We start from the raw sequence: 15950 nt of genomic DNA, 5'->3' as shown, positions 1-15950 counted from the left end.
GAAGACTGCAACTCTAGAAGAATCTACAAAGGAAGATAAAGAAGTATTGATGAAGCCATCATAGAAAAGGATGAAGATGGAAAAAAAAAAACAAAACCCAAAAACAAGGATAACAAAAACCAAAGAAGTTGAAAAAACTGTCTGGTATTGGAAACTTATGAGTAATATCAAACCAATTTAGCAGATACCATCAGCAGAAATAGATGAAGTGAAGGAACTCAGATACAAAAGATCATATATCACATATTATGACTCTATTTATATGAAATGTCCAGAAAAGGCAAATCTATAGTAGAGTAGTCATTGACTTGGGCTGGAGGTGGGAACTGGAATTAACTGTGAATAGGCACAAGGGATCTTATGGGGGAGATGAAAATGTTCTAGAACTTGATTATGGTGATGGTTGTACAACTTAGTAAATTTACTAAAAATCATTGAGTTGTATACTTGAAGTGGGGGAATTATGATATATAAAATTATACCACAATAAAATTGCTTTTAAAAAAGAAATATCATTTCTGAAGGACAGCACTGTAAAAAAATTTTTAAAAATAAAGAAATAGATGTTGATTAATACAAAGCTTTTTTATGAATAAGTTTTATGATTTCAAGGTTTATATCTACTTTATTGCTAGGAGAGAGTAACTTTCAAATCTACTTTCTTCATAAATACTTCTGTTCCATATGGCCAGGATCTAAGAAAGGTGATGACATTAAGCAGAGTATTACAATATGCTGAGTATTTATCACCGACAATGTCCATAGTATGATGCTTAAGTCCTTTAATTTTTTTCAAAAGTATTATAGATTCTGATGACCTTTCTTCTGACAGTATCCCCAAATACTATTCAATAGTATAAATTACTTACAGTGACCAAAAAGAAACATGTCTATAAACCTCTGGACACGATTAGGAAGATTGCTAATGTGAAGTATAATGACACTTTTTAGAAAGAATTTGGTACCAGTAACAAACTTGATTAAAGACCAGAAACGGGCCAGGCAGAGTGGCTCACACCTGTAATCTCAGTGCTTTGGGAGGCCAAGGTGGGAGGATCGCCTGAGGCCAGTAGTTTGAGATCAGCCTGGGCAAAAAGCAAGACTCCGTCTCTACAAAAAATTAGCTGGGCATAGTGGCACATGTCTGTAGTCCTAGCTACTGGGGAGGCTGAGGCAAGAACATTGCTTGAGCCCAGGAGTTCAAGGCTGCGGTGAGCTAGGATCGTGCCATTGCACTCCAGTCTCAGTAACACGGTAAGACCCCGTCTCTTAAAAAAACCCATTAAAACATAAAAAATAAACATTTTTTTGAAAGACCAGAAACAGATGACAAAGAACAAAAAGCAATAAAGAAATCTAAAGTAGATAAAAATGAACTGTAAATTATACTTTCATAATTGAAGCTGTGTGTAGAAAGGACCACAAAAACGTAAGTCATTACTTTTGATAGAGACTTGTTCTGATTGCTTTCCTCTCATGACCCATAAAGTGTTGAGATTGTGGGTCACAAGAAAAAATAGTTTTTTAATTGAAAAATGTTTCATATTTTGGAGTAAAACCTGTCATGTGTATAAAAATTTTAAAGCTCCCAAAATGGGGAAAAGAAGGATGCTAGGAAGATTGAATAAAGGTATGCCTTATGATTAAAGCAGATTGAATATGCTCTGATGGAGAAGTGGCTGACAGTCAATAAATGTACCAGCAAAGGACTGTGGCTATAAATATATAAGAAACCAGTTAAAAAGTGACTTAGGATAATTACTTCTCAAGCAAGGAAAGAATAATGTTAGAACAAATTATAAAAGTTCAGAAGTAGAGAAAAAGGGACCAAATTATTTTTATTCCTTTAAATCTTTTTTTAATTTTTAAAAATTGATACATAATATTTATATATATTTATGGGGTACATGTGATATTTGGATACCTGCACATAATGTAATGATTAAATAAGGGTACCGAGGATACCCATCACCTTGAACATTTATCAATTCTTTGTGTTGGGAACACTAGAAATCTTCTCTTCTAGCTATTTTGAAATATACAATATATTGTTGTTAAATATAGTCACCTTATTATGCCAACGAATACTACAATGTATTCCTTCTATCTAACTGTATGTTTGTACCCATTAACCGAGGTTTGTACCAACCTCACTTCACTCCCCACCCCCACATCCTTCCCAGCCTTTGGTAAATACCATTCCACCCCCTACCTCCCTGAGATCAACTTTTTTAGCTCCCATATGTAAGTGAGAAGATGCGATATTTGTCTTTGTTTCTGTAAATCTTTAGCTAATCTAAATTATTTCAAATTCTAGTGCCTGAAAATATTAACAGTCATAATCAACTGTTTAATAAAAAGTTCTGAGTTATGTTATTTATGTGTTTTAAAACCATTTTGAGTAGAAAACTGCTACTTTCTTTCAGTTAACCACACCTACAGAAAACCTACTTGTTTAGATCACAAAGCAATTACTAAAAACCAACATTTATAGCAGTAAATCCTATAAATTATAGAATTTATAGCAGTAAATCCTAATTCTATATGAAGTACCAAGCAAAGGTAGCTTTCTGAAAGTTGGCTCTTCAAATTCAAAAGAGACACCAAGCTTCATACCATTCTATCCTACTTTTGCTATCTGAATGTGTAGCAGTAGCTTAGGTATAGGTTTGAACCAAAATTCTTTATGTTACCATTCCTTTCTAAACTGTCCACTGTCTCTATCAGTCACAATGACCACTTATTCTAAAATTATCACTGCAGGGAAGAATCAACAAGGACAAACTTCCTGAGAGGATTGTTGGAGTCATATGAAGAATATTCGAATGTCTAAATTGTTCCTGGCTTGTTGTTTTGGCTTAAGTCCAGTTTTTTCCAACTAGTTCTCCAGACCCTAAAGTTCTCGTAACCTTGACAGGTATCACCTGATCACATGATACAAAAAAGCTGCTACGATATTTAGCACATGCATGTATGAGCACATCCACACTTCCAACACAGGCTACCTGAGAACATCGAGGCCATCGACACTGAGAGTCCATTCTTTGACATGTGAGTCAGGTTAGATCCTTCGCTATCATCTGTGTAATAATGATTATAAAAGGGGGCTCTTTAGTATTCTGACAGGAAGTAAATTGATGAGAATGACAGTTCTATACCACATGTTCCGGGAATCAGAACTTGATCTTTGCTTCAAAAGATGAAATGGCTTTTAAGAAGTTACGTCCACAGGTAGGTACTCACTATAGTTTGAAAGATAGTTATTGCTCCCATACTAACCTAACATCAAGGATCTCCTCAGGCAGTGGTTCTCAATCAGGAGTGATTTTGGTAATGTCTGGAGACATTTTTGATTGTCTTGACTGGGGAGGAGGGTACTACAGGCATCTAGTTGGTACAGGCCAGGATGATGCTAAACATCTTACAATGCACAGCACAGCCCCTCACAACAAAGAATTATCCAGTCTAGAGGTTAAGAAACCCTGTCTTAAGATCTTTTCCTTTAAGGATTTCTGCTCTGAACTGACTAGAGAATTAGTTGATTAAACGTCTCTTCAGGGCACACAACTGCAGCAATGCTTCCAACAGGAGTGCACTTTTGTTTCCCGTAGGCAGGCTCCTTCCAGACTGAATTGCTGCCCCTGGCTCCCTGGTTTGCTTCAGGAAACAGAGTTAATAGTCAAGTGGACTGCTCCATACCCAGTAAAGCAGAATGCTCTCAATTTACATTGATATTACTCTCATGAAATTCTGACTACTCATCCTGAGACAGAGGGCAGAACCATCTTATTTTCTTCTAATTAGAAGATCAAGTCAATCACAGACTATGGTATAATGAAATTTATTTGATCTTTGTCCCTGGTTCCTGGCACAGAGCTCCTAAAACCCTTGGAATATCCTGAATCATAGCAATGACTTTTATTATTTAAAAGGAGCCCCCTTTCAATCATACCTGGGTGTATGCTAATAAGGTGACTCTTGGCAGGCCCCTAGATAGCTTCAGAATGGGAGCCGGTCACCAGAAAAACCAGTCACATGATTAGAGGATTTGAACTTTCACTCCCCCTTCACCTCCAGGAAGGAGAGAGGGGCTGAAGATTGAGCTCAATTACCAATGGCCAATGACTTAATCAATCATGCCTGCATAATAAAATGTGAATTAAAAACTTGGAATGAAGAGGTTTGGGGGAGCTTCCTGGTTGGTGAACGTATCAATGCACCGGGAAGGTGAAGCACCCTGACTCCACAGGGGCAAAGGTTCCTGTGCTCAGGACTCTTCAGGACCTTGCCCTACGTACCTCTTCATGTGGCTGTTTATTTGTATCCTTTATAATAAACTATAATCATAACACTTTCCTAAATTTTGTGTCATTCTAGTGAATTATTGAACATGGGGTAAGGGGGTCATGGGAACGCCTGAATTTGTAGCCAATGAAGCAAAAGTCCAGGTGGCCTGGTAACCCTACTTATCTTTGGCATCTGAAGTGAGATTAATCTTGCCGGACTGAACCCTTAATCTGTGGGATCTGTGCTAACTCCAGGTAGTTAGTGTCAGAACTGAATTGTAGGACACCCAGCTAATGGTGAAGAATTGGAGAACTAATGGAAAACCACATATAAACAAAGAAAAAAATGGAGTTTTAAGTGACAACCTATTATTGTCATGAACAGAAATCAGATACATTAAGGAGAACACAGAAGGAAGACTTCCTGGAGACCTGGAAAATATGTGTGAACACTGAATTTGTAAAGGGTGAAGAAACCTGGCACCTGCATCTGGAGGTCTGTGCAGGTGAGTGGGTTCTCTAGATTGGTATAAAAAGGAAATCAGAGCTTCATGTAATAAAAGATCTATTCATCACCATGTTCCAATGTTATGATATAGAATTATGGAAACAGTTCACCTGTGTGTGTATGTGTGTGTGTTGTAGTAGAGAACTATAGATACAATTCACCTCTGTTAGGAAGCTACTCTTGGTTACACCCATGATGGAAGAGCTTATGTCCCTGAACTGTTTTTTTGTTTGTCTGTTTTGCTGATGCGAATTTGAAGAAATCTATGATTTGCAGGAATGGGACATTAGTCTGATTTAACACAACTGCCTTCCCAGATTAGAACTCTTCCCCTTCTCTATGCTAACAACAATAACAATAACAACAACAACAGAAAGAGCCTATGATTCTGCTAAGCAAGTTAGTACTGGTATGACACAAATTAAAGCTCTATTTTATAAACTGGATTTTTTTTTCCTTTTTCACTTCCCTCCCCCCCACCCCCGACATGATTCTTTTTGTCCTTTTCTCTTAGCATTATAGTAAAGCTTCTTTTGAACACTTTGAAACAATTTCAGTTGTGTTACGGAGCACAGGAGAATAGGATTCTAATTTCATGTGGTATGAGCCTACCCTAGGAGCTAGACAAAAGAATCAGAGTGAGAACCCAAGAGAAAGATATAACTGAGGACTCGAACAGCCAGCCCACTCCATCTAGATCACTTCCTTTCAGTGTTTTTTTCTGCTTAAATTTTAAAGGGGTTTTGTTTTTAGCAAGAGAGGCTGTCCCTTAAAATAGCTGACAATAATTCATAATGGACCATAATGAAAATCTTTTACTCAGGAAAAGCTTCTCAGCCTATGATTCTAAATTGAAAGAAACAGGTAATGAAAGCTCCCTTGTAACAAAGTGTCACTTCTTACCTTGGATTTCAAATTCATCAACCTCATCAGTAGAGCCAGAATCAGAGAACTGCGCCGAATCACGTGAACTGAACTGGGAGCTGCTGGAGGTGACTCGAAAGCCTGTTGTATTTGAAAAAAAAAAAAAAGTAATAAATAGGATAGAAAGAGGTATCCCAATAAAAGGGACCTGGTACCCTCGATGTCTGAATTATGGTAAATAAATAAACAAATAAATAAAAGGGACCTGGTATGATTCAACAAAAAGAAATGGAACCTTGGCTGCGAGTGATACTGTTGAAGTGGAAACTAGCACTTCTTGCTTGTTTATTCCTTTAGAAAGTTTTAAGTAAACAGAAGGTACTCCTATCTGGGAAGCAAATCTGGGACCAGGGTCCTTAGTTCTCCTCATATCAGAAACCTATTTTGATGTTAGGCATGGTAGCATGTGCTTGTAATCCCAGGAACTCAGGAAACTGAGGCAGGAGGGTCACTCGAGTCCAGTAGCTCGAGACCAGCCTGGGCAACTTAGCAAGACTCTATCTCAAAAGAAAAAAAAAAAAAGAAACCTATTTTGAAAGGATGGTATTTCTGATGTAGGAAATGGACGAACTCTAGGATGAGTATTCCTGGCATGATAGGAAAAAACCAGAACAACATAGAATTATCTTCCTGACAGTAGAGGAACCCTTGGTTTGGGTATAATATTCCAAATGAAAACCAAAAAGAAAACCCACAAGGCACCAAGCCTTATTCTGAAGGCTTACAACTGTGGGAACAGAGGTGGTCATAGGCCTCACTCACTTCCATGCTCAGCCTCCTGGTATATGGGGAACATATTCTTGGTTCGGATCTGTTGGCGCCGAAGGCGGATCTTCTGCTTCAGTTCCTGGATTTCTCTATCACTGTCTTCTTCCTCTACTTCCTCCTCTTCTAGGCACTGGCTCATCATATTGCATTTCATTAGCTCAATGGCGGCAATCAAGGACTCTGAGATGCTGAAGTGGGCATTCTCCTGGGGGAAGGAGAGTACCAAAGAAGTTGCTCAGCAAGGGGTTAGAATGTTGAATGCCTCACTGATTACAATGTTAGAAAGTGGAGCTTCCAAGATATGTACCGCTTTTACTGAAGACACCCAGGGGAAATATACATTTTTACTATAACGAAAGCTGATAGCCAGAAAACTTGTTCCAGATTCTCTTTGCTCTCTTACCTGGCCATGCCTATCCCCTCCTGTCCCACTTTCTACATAAAAATATGACAGAGAAGAAGCCCAGGATTTCAATCAGGCTCTTTCCCAAAGTCATACGCTTGTATGTGAAGTATTAAGGTAAATGCTATGTCTCAAGATAAAAGTGCTTTGTAAGCTATAAAATGCTACACGGATGTTATATATTATAATATATATCTGAGCCTTAGACTAAAATATAGATGTTGGTTCTGGAAACAGTATTTACCTAAAGTTCCAGGGTCAAGGGAACAACAATAATGTGGTAAAAATTCAAGGTTTCTCTGCCCAGGTTGGCTTTTAAGATAAAATCGATAATATTTTAGACTCAACAAGGAGTACACACTTCCTGAAGAGTTCCCTGGAAATAGAACTTGCTGAGTTCATATTCACTGTGAACTTATCTTTACTATGTTCTATATTCATGTCACTGCTGTGTACCCAAAATTTCATTAGAACAAATGGTACCACAGACCCTCAGGCCAGATGTCCCAACTCATAAGCTCTTCAGCCCCTTAGATTCCTCACCTTTTCCAGGTCTGCACAGCTGCCAAAGTCTTGCTCAGAGAGGTAGCTGATGAGCGACTGTCCTTCTGATGGTCTTCGGAACATGCCTTCCCCTGAGCACTGGTACTGACCACCCTCTGTGAGAAAATGGAACATGGACATAAAAAACTTTGACTTGAAATGCAAATCTGTAACAGCCAAGCTACTTTGAGAAGTCTGAAGATTTATCACTAAAGATGTTCCCAAGTCTTCCCAGGTAACTGGGAATTAGAGGTTGAAAAGAAAATACCTTCTACCTTCTAAAGGAATTACTCAGACTCTTAGAATCCCAAAGCAATAAGCCTCTTGGTTGGAGAATGGTGGAATAATAGAGCCTGGAGACAATCCTTTTACCATCTAAATTTAAAGACAACATACTTTACCTTCTACCCCATAAAAAATAAAAAAATAAGTGAAATAAATTTTAAAAACCCTGTACTGACAATCAGAAAAGGACACAAATGGCTTCCTCCTGTGTCTGATTTCCATGTAGAGCTTGTCTTCTGGTAATTAAGCCCAGATGTTCCAGGGCTTCTTTTCAAGGTCCCTCGCACCCACTCTAAGAGCCATTCCATCTGGATCAACTGACACAGGGTGATAACACGCAGAGCATAACACAGGGTGGGAACCCGAAGTCAGAGAGGAGCAAGAGAAATGGCAGGTAGGTGTGACTTCTAGCACAGGGGTTGAAAATGACAAAAGGGTGGGTGAGACTGTACAGTGCATACCCTCCACAGAGCTGAGATGAACCCCAAAGCTTACAGCTTAGCAGGCACAAGGAGAGAGCAGAGAAAAGACACAATTTTAGCCCTGGCCTTCCTAGTACTCACTTACCATACTCCAGGTACAGAGAGCTGGGTGTGCTGCCTTCACTGCTTTGACCAGACAAGGGGCCTTTCAACTTCGACTTATCATTGCAGGATTCTAGTGATAGTGACCACCAGGAAGTAAAAACACACATACGAAGTGAGCAACAGATACATTCCCGACTTTGGAGTTTCAACATTTAACTGTACTCATTCCCAAAGCCCTCCCAAACAGGAGAAAGGTGGCACACCAACAGAGAACAGCCAAGAATACAGGAACACATGGAGGAAAGGAGACGGAAAGTCAGCACATTCTCGGTGGAAAAGAGGAAAAATGATCCAGAACGGGGCAACACAAAGATGAAAAGAATCAAATCAAAATGGATTCATGAATTCATTTCTCTTTTCTTCCATCTTTTAACCATAGATTATAGGAATATCAGCCAATTTCTATCCTCCTCCTCTATCCAATTTAGAAAACAGTCTTCAGATGGTAAAACAAAGACAAGCACATTGAAACTTTTCTGATACCTTCATACTAAGTTTCAAAATAATATCAGAAGGACTTGGAGGAGGCTGAGGCAGAAAGAATAGTTTGAGACCAGCCTTGGCATCACAGCAAGACCTCATCCAAAAATAATAATAATAATAATATCAGAAGGTTTATATTCACTAAGGAAACAAAATAAAATCCAGTAATATCCTTTAAAGAAGCATCAAGGCAATGCTGGAAAAGCCAAAGAAGAGGGCCTTGTAACCAAAGGACTCAGTCACAGGGCTGTGGGCCCATCCTTATTGGAGAAGGAAGGGAGAGGTTTTAAGAAAAGGCTGGCAAAACAGCAGGTGCCTAGCAATAGGAGTAATAGGAGCAGTGAGAGTTGCGAGTGGAGAATAGCAGCAGGCAGGGTTTCTAGGAAATGAGAAACTGATGTTCTTCAAAAGGAAATACAAAATTTCCAGTACCACAGCAGGAAGAGCAGGTTGAAAAGCAAGTGGGTGCTTGAGAAATGAGCGGGATGCTGTGGGAGAATGAATGACTGAACTGCATCTGACCATTTCCCTGATATTGCTAACCTGTCTGCTGCTCCTCTCACAAAAAATGCTAATATGTGGTAAGAGATAATTTTGTGTTCTCCTTGGGCCTCAAAGACTTCTGGTGGCCCTGGTAGTGGGCTCTGCTCCTCTCTACTAAACTGAGGAGAAACTAGCAGTCACCATGAAGCCTTAGTAAAAAACATGACTTGGAAGGCACCTTTGAGATCCCCAGTCAAACTAGCACGTAACAGAAACTCCAACACCATGACCTGACTTCATTACAACATGTGGCCATTCAGCCTTTACTTACTGAGATCACTACCTCCTGATGCTGCCCATTCGATTAATTCTTAGAATTTCCTTACACTCACTTGATATCTGCCTTCTTACAATTTCTCATCTCAAGAACAACAATGCTCTTCTATATAATGATCCTACAGACTTTATTCCTCTTTAATCTTCTCTTTGCCAAGCAAACATACCCAGTGACTTCACCCATTACAAGGAGGCCATGGTTTTTAGTCTTCCCTTACCATTCTGTCCTACCAACACATTCTAGTGTTAATATCTCCATGAATTATGCTACCCAGAAAGGAACACAAGACTCAGTTTGAACACCAGCATGAAAACCAAGGAAACAGACTTAAGTCACTAGAAAAATCCTGTGCAATGGATGGAATGGGGTGCAGGAACTTATAGGGTAATGAAGACAGGTGAAAGAAAAAGGAAACAGGGAACTCTAGGAAAGGCAAAAAGCATGCAAGCATATCCAAGACCACAGAAAGGGGATAAAACACAATCTGGTGTTAATTCAAGGAAAATAAAGTAATCCATAGGAAGTACTCAGTCTTAAGAATTCTGCCACTGATTAATCATGATGCCTTAGACAAACAGCAGGCTCAGTTTCACCTTTGGGAAAAACTGAATTGATAAGTCTTGATTCTGTCTCCCAGAAGCTACTGGGAGACTGAAGGAGGCATCTGGAAGTTGTAGGCAGAAGATATATCACATGAAATATTGGTGACATTTTACAGACAGGTCCAAGCATGGAAACAGGACCAGACTAGCCAGACTTGATTTGACACCAGACTGGAAAAGGAGGTTCTGAACTAAGTAACATGGTCACAGAGGAGCAGAAGGAAGAGGAGGTGGAAGACCAACTCCCAAACCTGCAATGGGATCTTCAACTATAATGGTGATATTCCTGGGGCCTCCTGTAGGTAGACAGACAGGTGCAGAAGAGAGTCCAGACAGAGCAAACAAGAATAGAGGGATAGAGAAAAAAAAGAGTGTCCTACATTTTTACCTAGCAGAAGTAGGTATGTAATTCCTCAGAGGGAACCCCAGTGCTGAAGGAGGGATGACTTGTACGAGAAGCTATACATGAACCATACTTCCTCAGACCCTTTTGCATGTTTTCCCTGGCTCCCTTTTCCAATGAAGGTTATTGTGGTTTTTGGAATCCACACGGATTCAAGGATAGAGGCAGGGAAGTTATACATGCTCAAAGGCCAGTGGCTTAGAATATAGTAGATACCAGGCCTCCAGCAGCAGATGTGAAGTGAGGATTTAATCCAAGCACTCTTCACATCTAAGAAAGCTAGTGGGAAGACAGGCTTTGATTTGGAGATCTTTCTCCTAAAGAGTTCTAATAAGTCAAATCACATGCTTGAGGGAAAACAGAAACAAAAGTTTGTCATTCCAAAGGTTTCACATGAGGACCTTAGCTCTCACTTTTCTAGAAATTACAAAGAGAAAGCAATGGCAGCTCCAGTTGCTACAGGAAATCCTTTTTTTTTTTCAGTCTTATTGAATTTTTAATATTTTATTTCTGTGGCTTTCCTGACCCAGAATGGCTTTGAGCACAAAGGTCCATGTTATACTTGCTGTTAGAGAGATTCTACGACAAATGAAACTCAACCAAAGCCTGCCAGATACCAAAAACCCAGGAAAGACAATGGCAGGGAGATGGCAAAAGCAATGAAACCCTCCTTCCCCATGTCTAGGCTGCTCCCTGCTGTCAGCTGGTGCTTCTGCAACAGAGGTGTCAGTGGCCAGGGCCTCCTTACCTGACTGCCTCTCAGCCTGCATCAGCGATGCAGCAGTCAGCCCCACCTACTTGATTACTAGGTCACACCACCCCACACTCACTATATCCCTAGTTTTAATTAGAAAACTCTAGTATCACTTTGTTTCTCTCATATTGGTATTACATCATCCTGATCAAACTTCTAAGAAATCACAGGAAGAGAGAAGGGATTTAACGTGATTATTTTTAAAGCTCATTAATATTTTCCCTCAGTCTGAGAGACATATTTTAAACTTAAACTGGTGGACTTTTTGTTACAAGAGGCCCATTTGCTGCTCTGTGGTGAATGTATCTTGCTCTTACTCTATAAACCTATATCTTCCTCTTGCTCTGTAAACCTATCTTGTCTTTCCTCAATAAACTTCGTTTCAATAAATATATAAATAAAATTTGCACTGTGATGAGTCACACTATCCTCTGATGCCAGGGAACTAGTAAAGAATCCAGGAAGCATTTAATATTTAGCAATGTATAACGGGAACAAACAAACATATTCGGAGATTTTGAGTATCAGTATCACATTACAAACTTCTCTCTTTCATTATAAAGCAGGATATCATGTCATCAGAAACATAGCTTCTCTTTCTGCCACTTGAAAAATCTCAAAAACAAACCCCCTTTCCACCCTGAATTCAGGGGCCACCTTGCTAACTAGCAGCTGTGCTCATCATTACCTGGGACTCCCCTGGAAGCGATGTTGGTATCTGAATGGGAGCGAATATGGCTCTTCTTCGTCCCACTGGTGACAGTGAGTGTCTGCCCCTCTGAGAAGCTGGACCTGCGAAGGACACTGGATAGCTGGCTCTCCCTACCTCCCTCCTGGTCCCCTAAGGAAGAAGCAGCAGAATCTGGCTTCTGGGAGCTGCTGGAGGAGAACAAATTGGAGCTGCTGCTCTCGGCATTGCTGCTGTGACTTTGAGAGCTGGCAGTCCGGCCTCGGGGGTCCAGGTTGCCAATGGCCAGGTACTCAGGCCCCTCACTGGCATCACTTGGGGAATCATTTTGGCTGCTGACCCAGGATGCCTCTATGGGGCTGGTTAGAGTGCTAGAGCTCATCTCATTTGGGGTTGAAGGAGAATCCCTGGCTAGTGCAGAGACTGAAAGCAAGGGGGCTTGGGGGGTTTGATCCTCTGCTGGTGAGATGTGCCCTCTGCTTTCTTGAGGTTTCCGGGGAGGGCCAGAGAGTGAAAAAGAAGTAGATCTTCTCTCTAGGATATAAAAAGAAAGGGTAAGGGGAGAGAAAGGTGAGCTGGAATCCTGCAGCATACATGAAAGGCTTCCCCACAACTAAGGACCAAATTCCTTATTATTACCGGATGCCCAGGACACATGGTGTTACCTCAGAAAGGTAAGTCAAATAAAGTAAAAAATTATTTAGAAGCAGCTAAGTAAAGAGTATGGGCTCTTGAGACAGTGGCTTTATTGCTTATTAGTATCCACTCATCTGGAAAATGAGCAATAATAATAACTACCTCATAGGACTGTTTTAAGGATCAAATGAGAAAATACATATACATTGTTTCATATAAATTGATTATAACAGCATAACACGTGGCAGGCAATTAATAAATGTTACCTATTATTTAAATGCCTTCTTGGCAATGTAGATTAGAAACCCTGGGAAATCTAAATTTCTCTTTCCTCTGTTATTTAATGATTCTACTGAATCATCTTAGGCTAGTCACCATATAAACCTTTTCAGATGTCCATTATTAACACATGAAGTTTGACAAACTGCACCAACCCTATGCTCAATTCCCAGCCTGTGAGCACCAACAAAGTCTTCTATTTTCCATGGCTGGGAATACATGTAATAACCACCCCTTCCTGCCCCCATACCCGAGCTGTTGTTGGGCACGGATTGGTGCAGGCTAGAGAAGGACCCGAAGTAGGAATGCTGAGCATAGCTGGTTGGAGGGGTGTATGTGGAACCAGGCAGAGCTGTCAGGCTCTGGCTCTTTGTCACCAATAGTGGGCTCTCGTGCTTTCTGGCGAACTAAACAAAACAAAACAAAATATGTCAAAGTCAAAGATAGAGGTTTTCAGAGGAAGGGCATTCATTTACTTCAGAAATGCTAGTAGAAGCTGGCCTTTGGCAGCAGGCATGGACTTTAGCTACAGCCAATAGATATAGCACAATTACCCTCTACTATAGCACACAGCTTATAACTTTGAAACCTTGAAGTCCTGCTATACATCACAGCTTCTGCACTAGAATCCTTCCAGGTGGTCAAACCTGGAGTGCTTTATCATGCAGGCAGCACAACAAAGTGCTTAAGATTATGCATGTGGAATCAGAAGCCATATAGGCCCAGGTTGAAATCTGGGCCCTGTCACTTATAAGCTATTTGGTCCAAACTTTGGACAAGTGACTTATCTACTCTGTGCCTCAATGACCTCCTTTATAAATTCAGATTAATGCTGACCTCAGAGTTGTGAGCGTTAAATGAGATGATGCATGTATTGTACATAGATAGCACCATGCTTGGCACATAGAAAGTACTGAATGGGTAGTAACCAATAATCAAAATTAAAAGAACCAGGAGAGAGGGGATCCCCTTCTAAAAGGAGTAGGGACTTCAATTCCATTCTAGCTAAAGCACTGACTTTGAGTATTATGATGAGGTAATTTAATCATAGGCAACAAAATTTTCTTTGTATCAAAGAAAAAAAAGATTCCACGTAACATTAAGCCACTAGGTCTGACACTAAACCCTACTCCTGATTCAGAACCATCCCTCCTCAGCTCTCTGTCAAGCCTTGAGATACTTACTCAGACTAAGGATCCCATGGGTTTAAAAAACATACCCCCACTCCCAGCAAACAGACCTAAGTTTAGACCTTTTACTTCAACAGGTACTTAATAGTACTTCCCCTTCTCTCCATGCATTTTTTTAAAATGACAGACTTTCAGCTCACAATTGCCTAAGTAAAGAAGTAGTTTGCTATAGAGGGTTACATCATGGTGAGGTCCAGGGGCCCAGCATAGACACAGATAATTCCTTGCCCCTTTTACCATAGATGCATCAATCTGAGCCAGGAGGCGGGGGTTGTTCTGTTCCACTGCTTCTAGGCATTGGAGCATGGCCGTGACGTGGGCGTCACTTAGCAGGAAAGCAGTATCTGGGGAAAGAAAAACTACTATGGTGATGGAACCCAACAGGGAGATCTTTAGCTTCTCTGTATGCCCTAGGAGAAGGTCAGGGAGAGAGAGGAATAAAATAAAAATAAATAGGGAAGAATCATGCCACTGGAGTGAAAGGAAATCAGGAAGTACAGAAGAGGCTACTATAGCAAAGGGGCCGAGGCAAGAGTCATCAAAGTTAGAATGATCCAAATTTGAATCCTAGTTTGGGTGATTTGGGCCAAGTCACAACCCTCCTTTAGCTCTGTCTCTGATTGGAAAACAGGGGTACTGCTACCCAACTCTCAGGGCTGTTGTGAAGAGTATATAGTATAACAGTGATTGGCACACAGGAAACTCTCAGTAAATGGTAGTTATTCCTATTGGTTTGTGTGTATGGGAGTAGGGGAATACCTTAGCATAAAGTTTGATTGTGTTTTACATGGGAGGTGAGAGAAAACTGGATACGTGTTTCTGAGTAGAATCCCTATGGCATCAAGTGAAAAATGAGGCTCTGAGGTTAGAGGGATATTTCTATAAAGCAATAGTGAGGTAGAAGAGAATGAGGAGGTATAAGCAACAATCCTGACTAAGTGGCCCCTACCTACCTGTGTAGAATTTTCTGATATATTGTCTATCCCCGAGCAGAGGTCGGAGCTGGGCTGAGAGGCAGTGGCACTGCAAGCTGTGCTGCAGCCACAGTTCTGCAACGGCACGCTCACTCACACTGTCAGCATTGCTCTGGCCATTCTCATGTAAGTTGATGAACTGGGAGGCAAACAAACATGAGTCAAAACATACATCCTGGAAGACGAGCAAGATTGAGACCTAATGACCTAAGAACTAAATTGAGACATGTAAGGGAAGGCACTCAGAGGTACTTTCCTCCACCTGGCACCTAGAGGCCACTGGAGAAAGAGAACAAAGTAAGGGATTAACGGCTTCGATGCGGAACTGGGCCACTGGTGAGGGACTAAGCAGTTAAAACCTGACATGCAGAGCCAGGAGAGGACAAAGCTGCTACATCGGGCTCTTTATGTTCTAACTCCAAAGAGGAATCTGTTCTGGGATATTCAGAGGACGAATGAACTTGATCTCTTGGCTTCTCTCAGAATCCTCTATGTTAGGTAGCCTCCAGAAAGAATGCAACAAAAATATGGAAGAAAGGACCTAGGAAAAATGCCACCAAATATTCTCCCCCAAAGGGAAGCCATCTGAGTACTTCCTTTTGGTTCTAGCCACAGCATTCTCTGTTTGGAAACTTCTCTTATTTGGCTGTTTCTCTAATAAAAGTAAGGTCTCACAGCCCAAGATCAGTGCCAAAAATGCATGGATCGGCCGGGCGCGGTGGCTCCACGCCTGTAATCCTAGCTCTCTGGGAGGCCGAGGCGGGCGGATTGTTTGAGCTCAGGAGTTCGAAACCAGCCTGAGCAAGAGTGAGACCCT

General features: G+C 40.8%; 1 protein-coding gene across 4 annotated transcripts in view; it reads right to left on the bottom strand.

Moving 5' to 3' along the window:
* KIAA0226 (KIAA0226 ortholog) overlaps positions 1–15950 on the bottom strand; it is a 39920-nt gene that overhangs the window by 9952 nt on the left and 14018 nt on the right. For 2 of the 4 annotated variants that reach the window (XM_012641248.1, XM_012641241.1), the window contains exons 3-10: positions 15113–15272; positions 14397–14503; positions 13220–13376; positions 12055–12588; positions 8285–8374; positions 7433–7548; positions 6481–6691; positions 5698–5799 (exon numbers count right to left, since the gene is read on the bottom strand). In XM_012641248.1, the coding sequence (XP_012496702.1) occupies positions 5698–5799; positions 6481–6691; positions 7433–7548; positions 8285–8374; positions 12055–12588; positions 13220–13376; positions 14397–14503; positions 15113–15272 (1477 nt within the window). The remainder of the gene's footprint in view (positions 1–5697; positions 5800–6480; positions 6692–7432; positions 7549–8284; positions 8375–12054; positions 12589–13219; positions 13377–14396; positions 14504–15112; positions 15273–15950) is intronic. The other 2 variants (XM_012641262.1, XM_012641255.1) reach the window with 1 other exon arrangement.

This window comes from Propithecus coquereli, unplaced genomic scaffold (assembly GCF_000956105.1).
Source record: "Propithecus coquereli isolate 6110/MARCELLA unplaced genomic scaffold, Pcoq_1.0 Scaffold10, whole genome shotgun sequence".
Taxonomy (NCBI): domain Eukaryota; kingdom Metazoa; phylum Chordata; class Mammalia; order Primates; family Indriidae; genus Propithecus; species Propithecus coquereli.
Note: the sequence above shows the minus strand (reverse complement) of the source record. Positions and strands in the feature narration are given on the sequence as shown.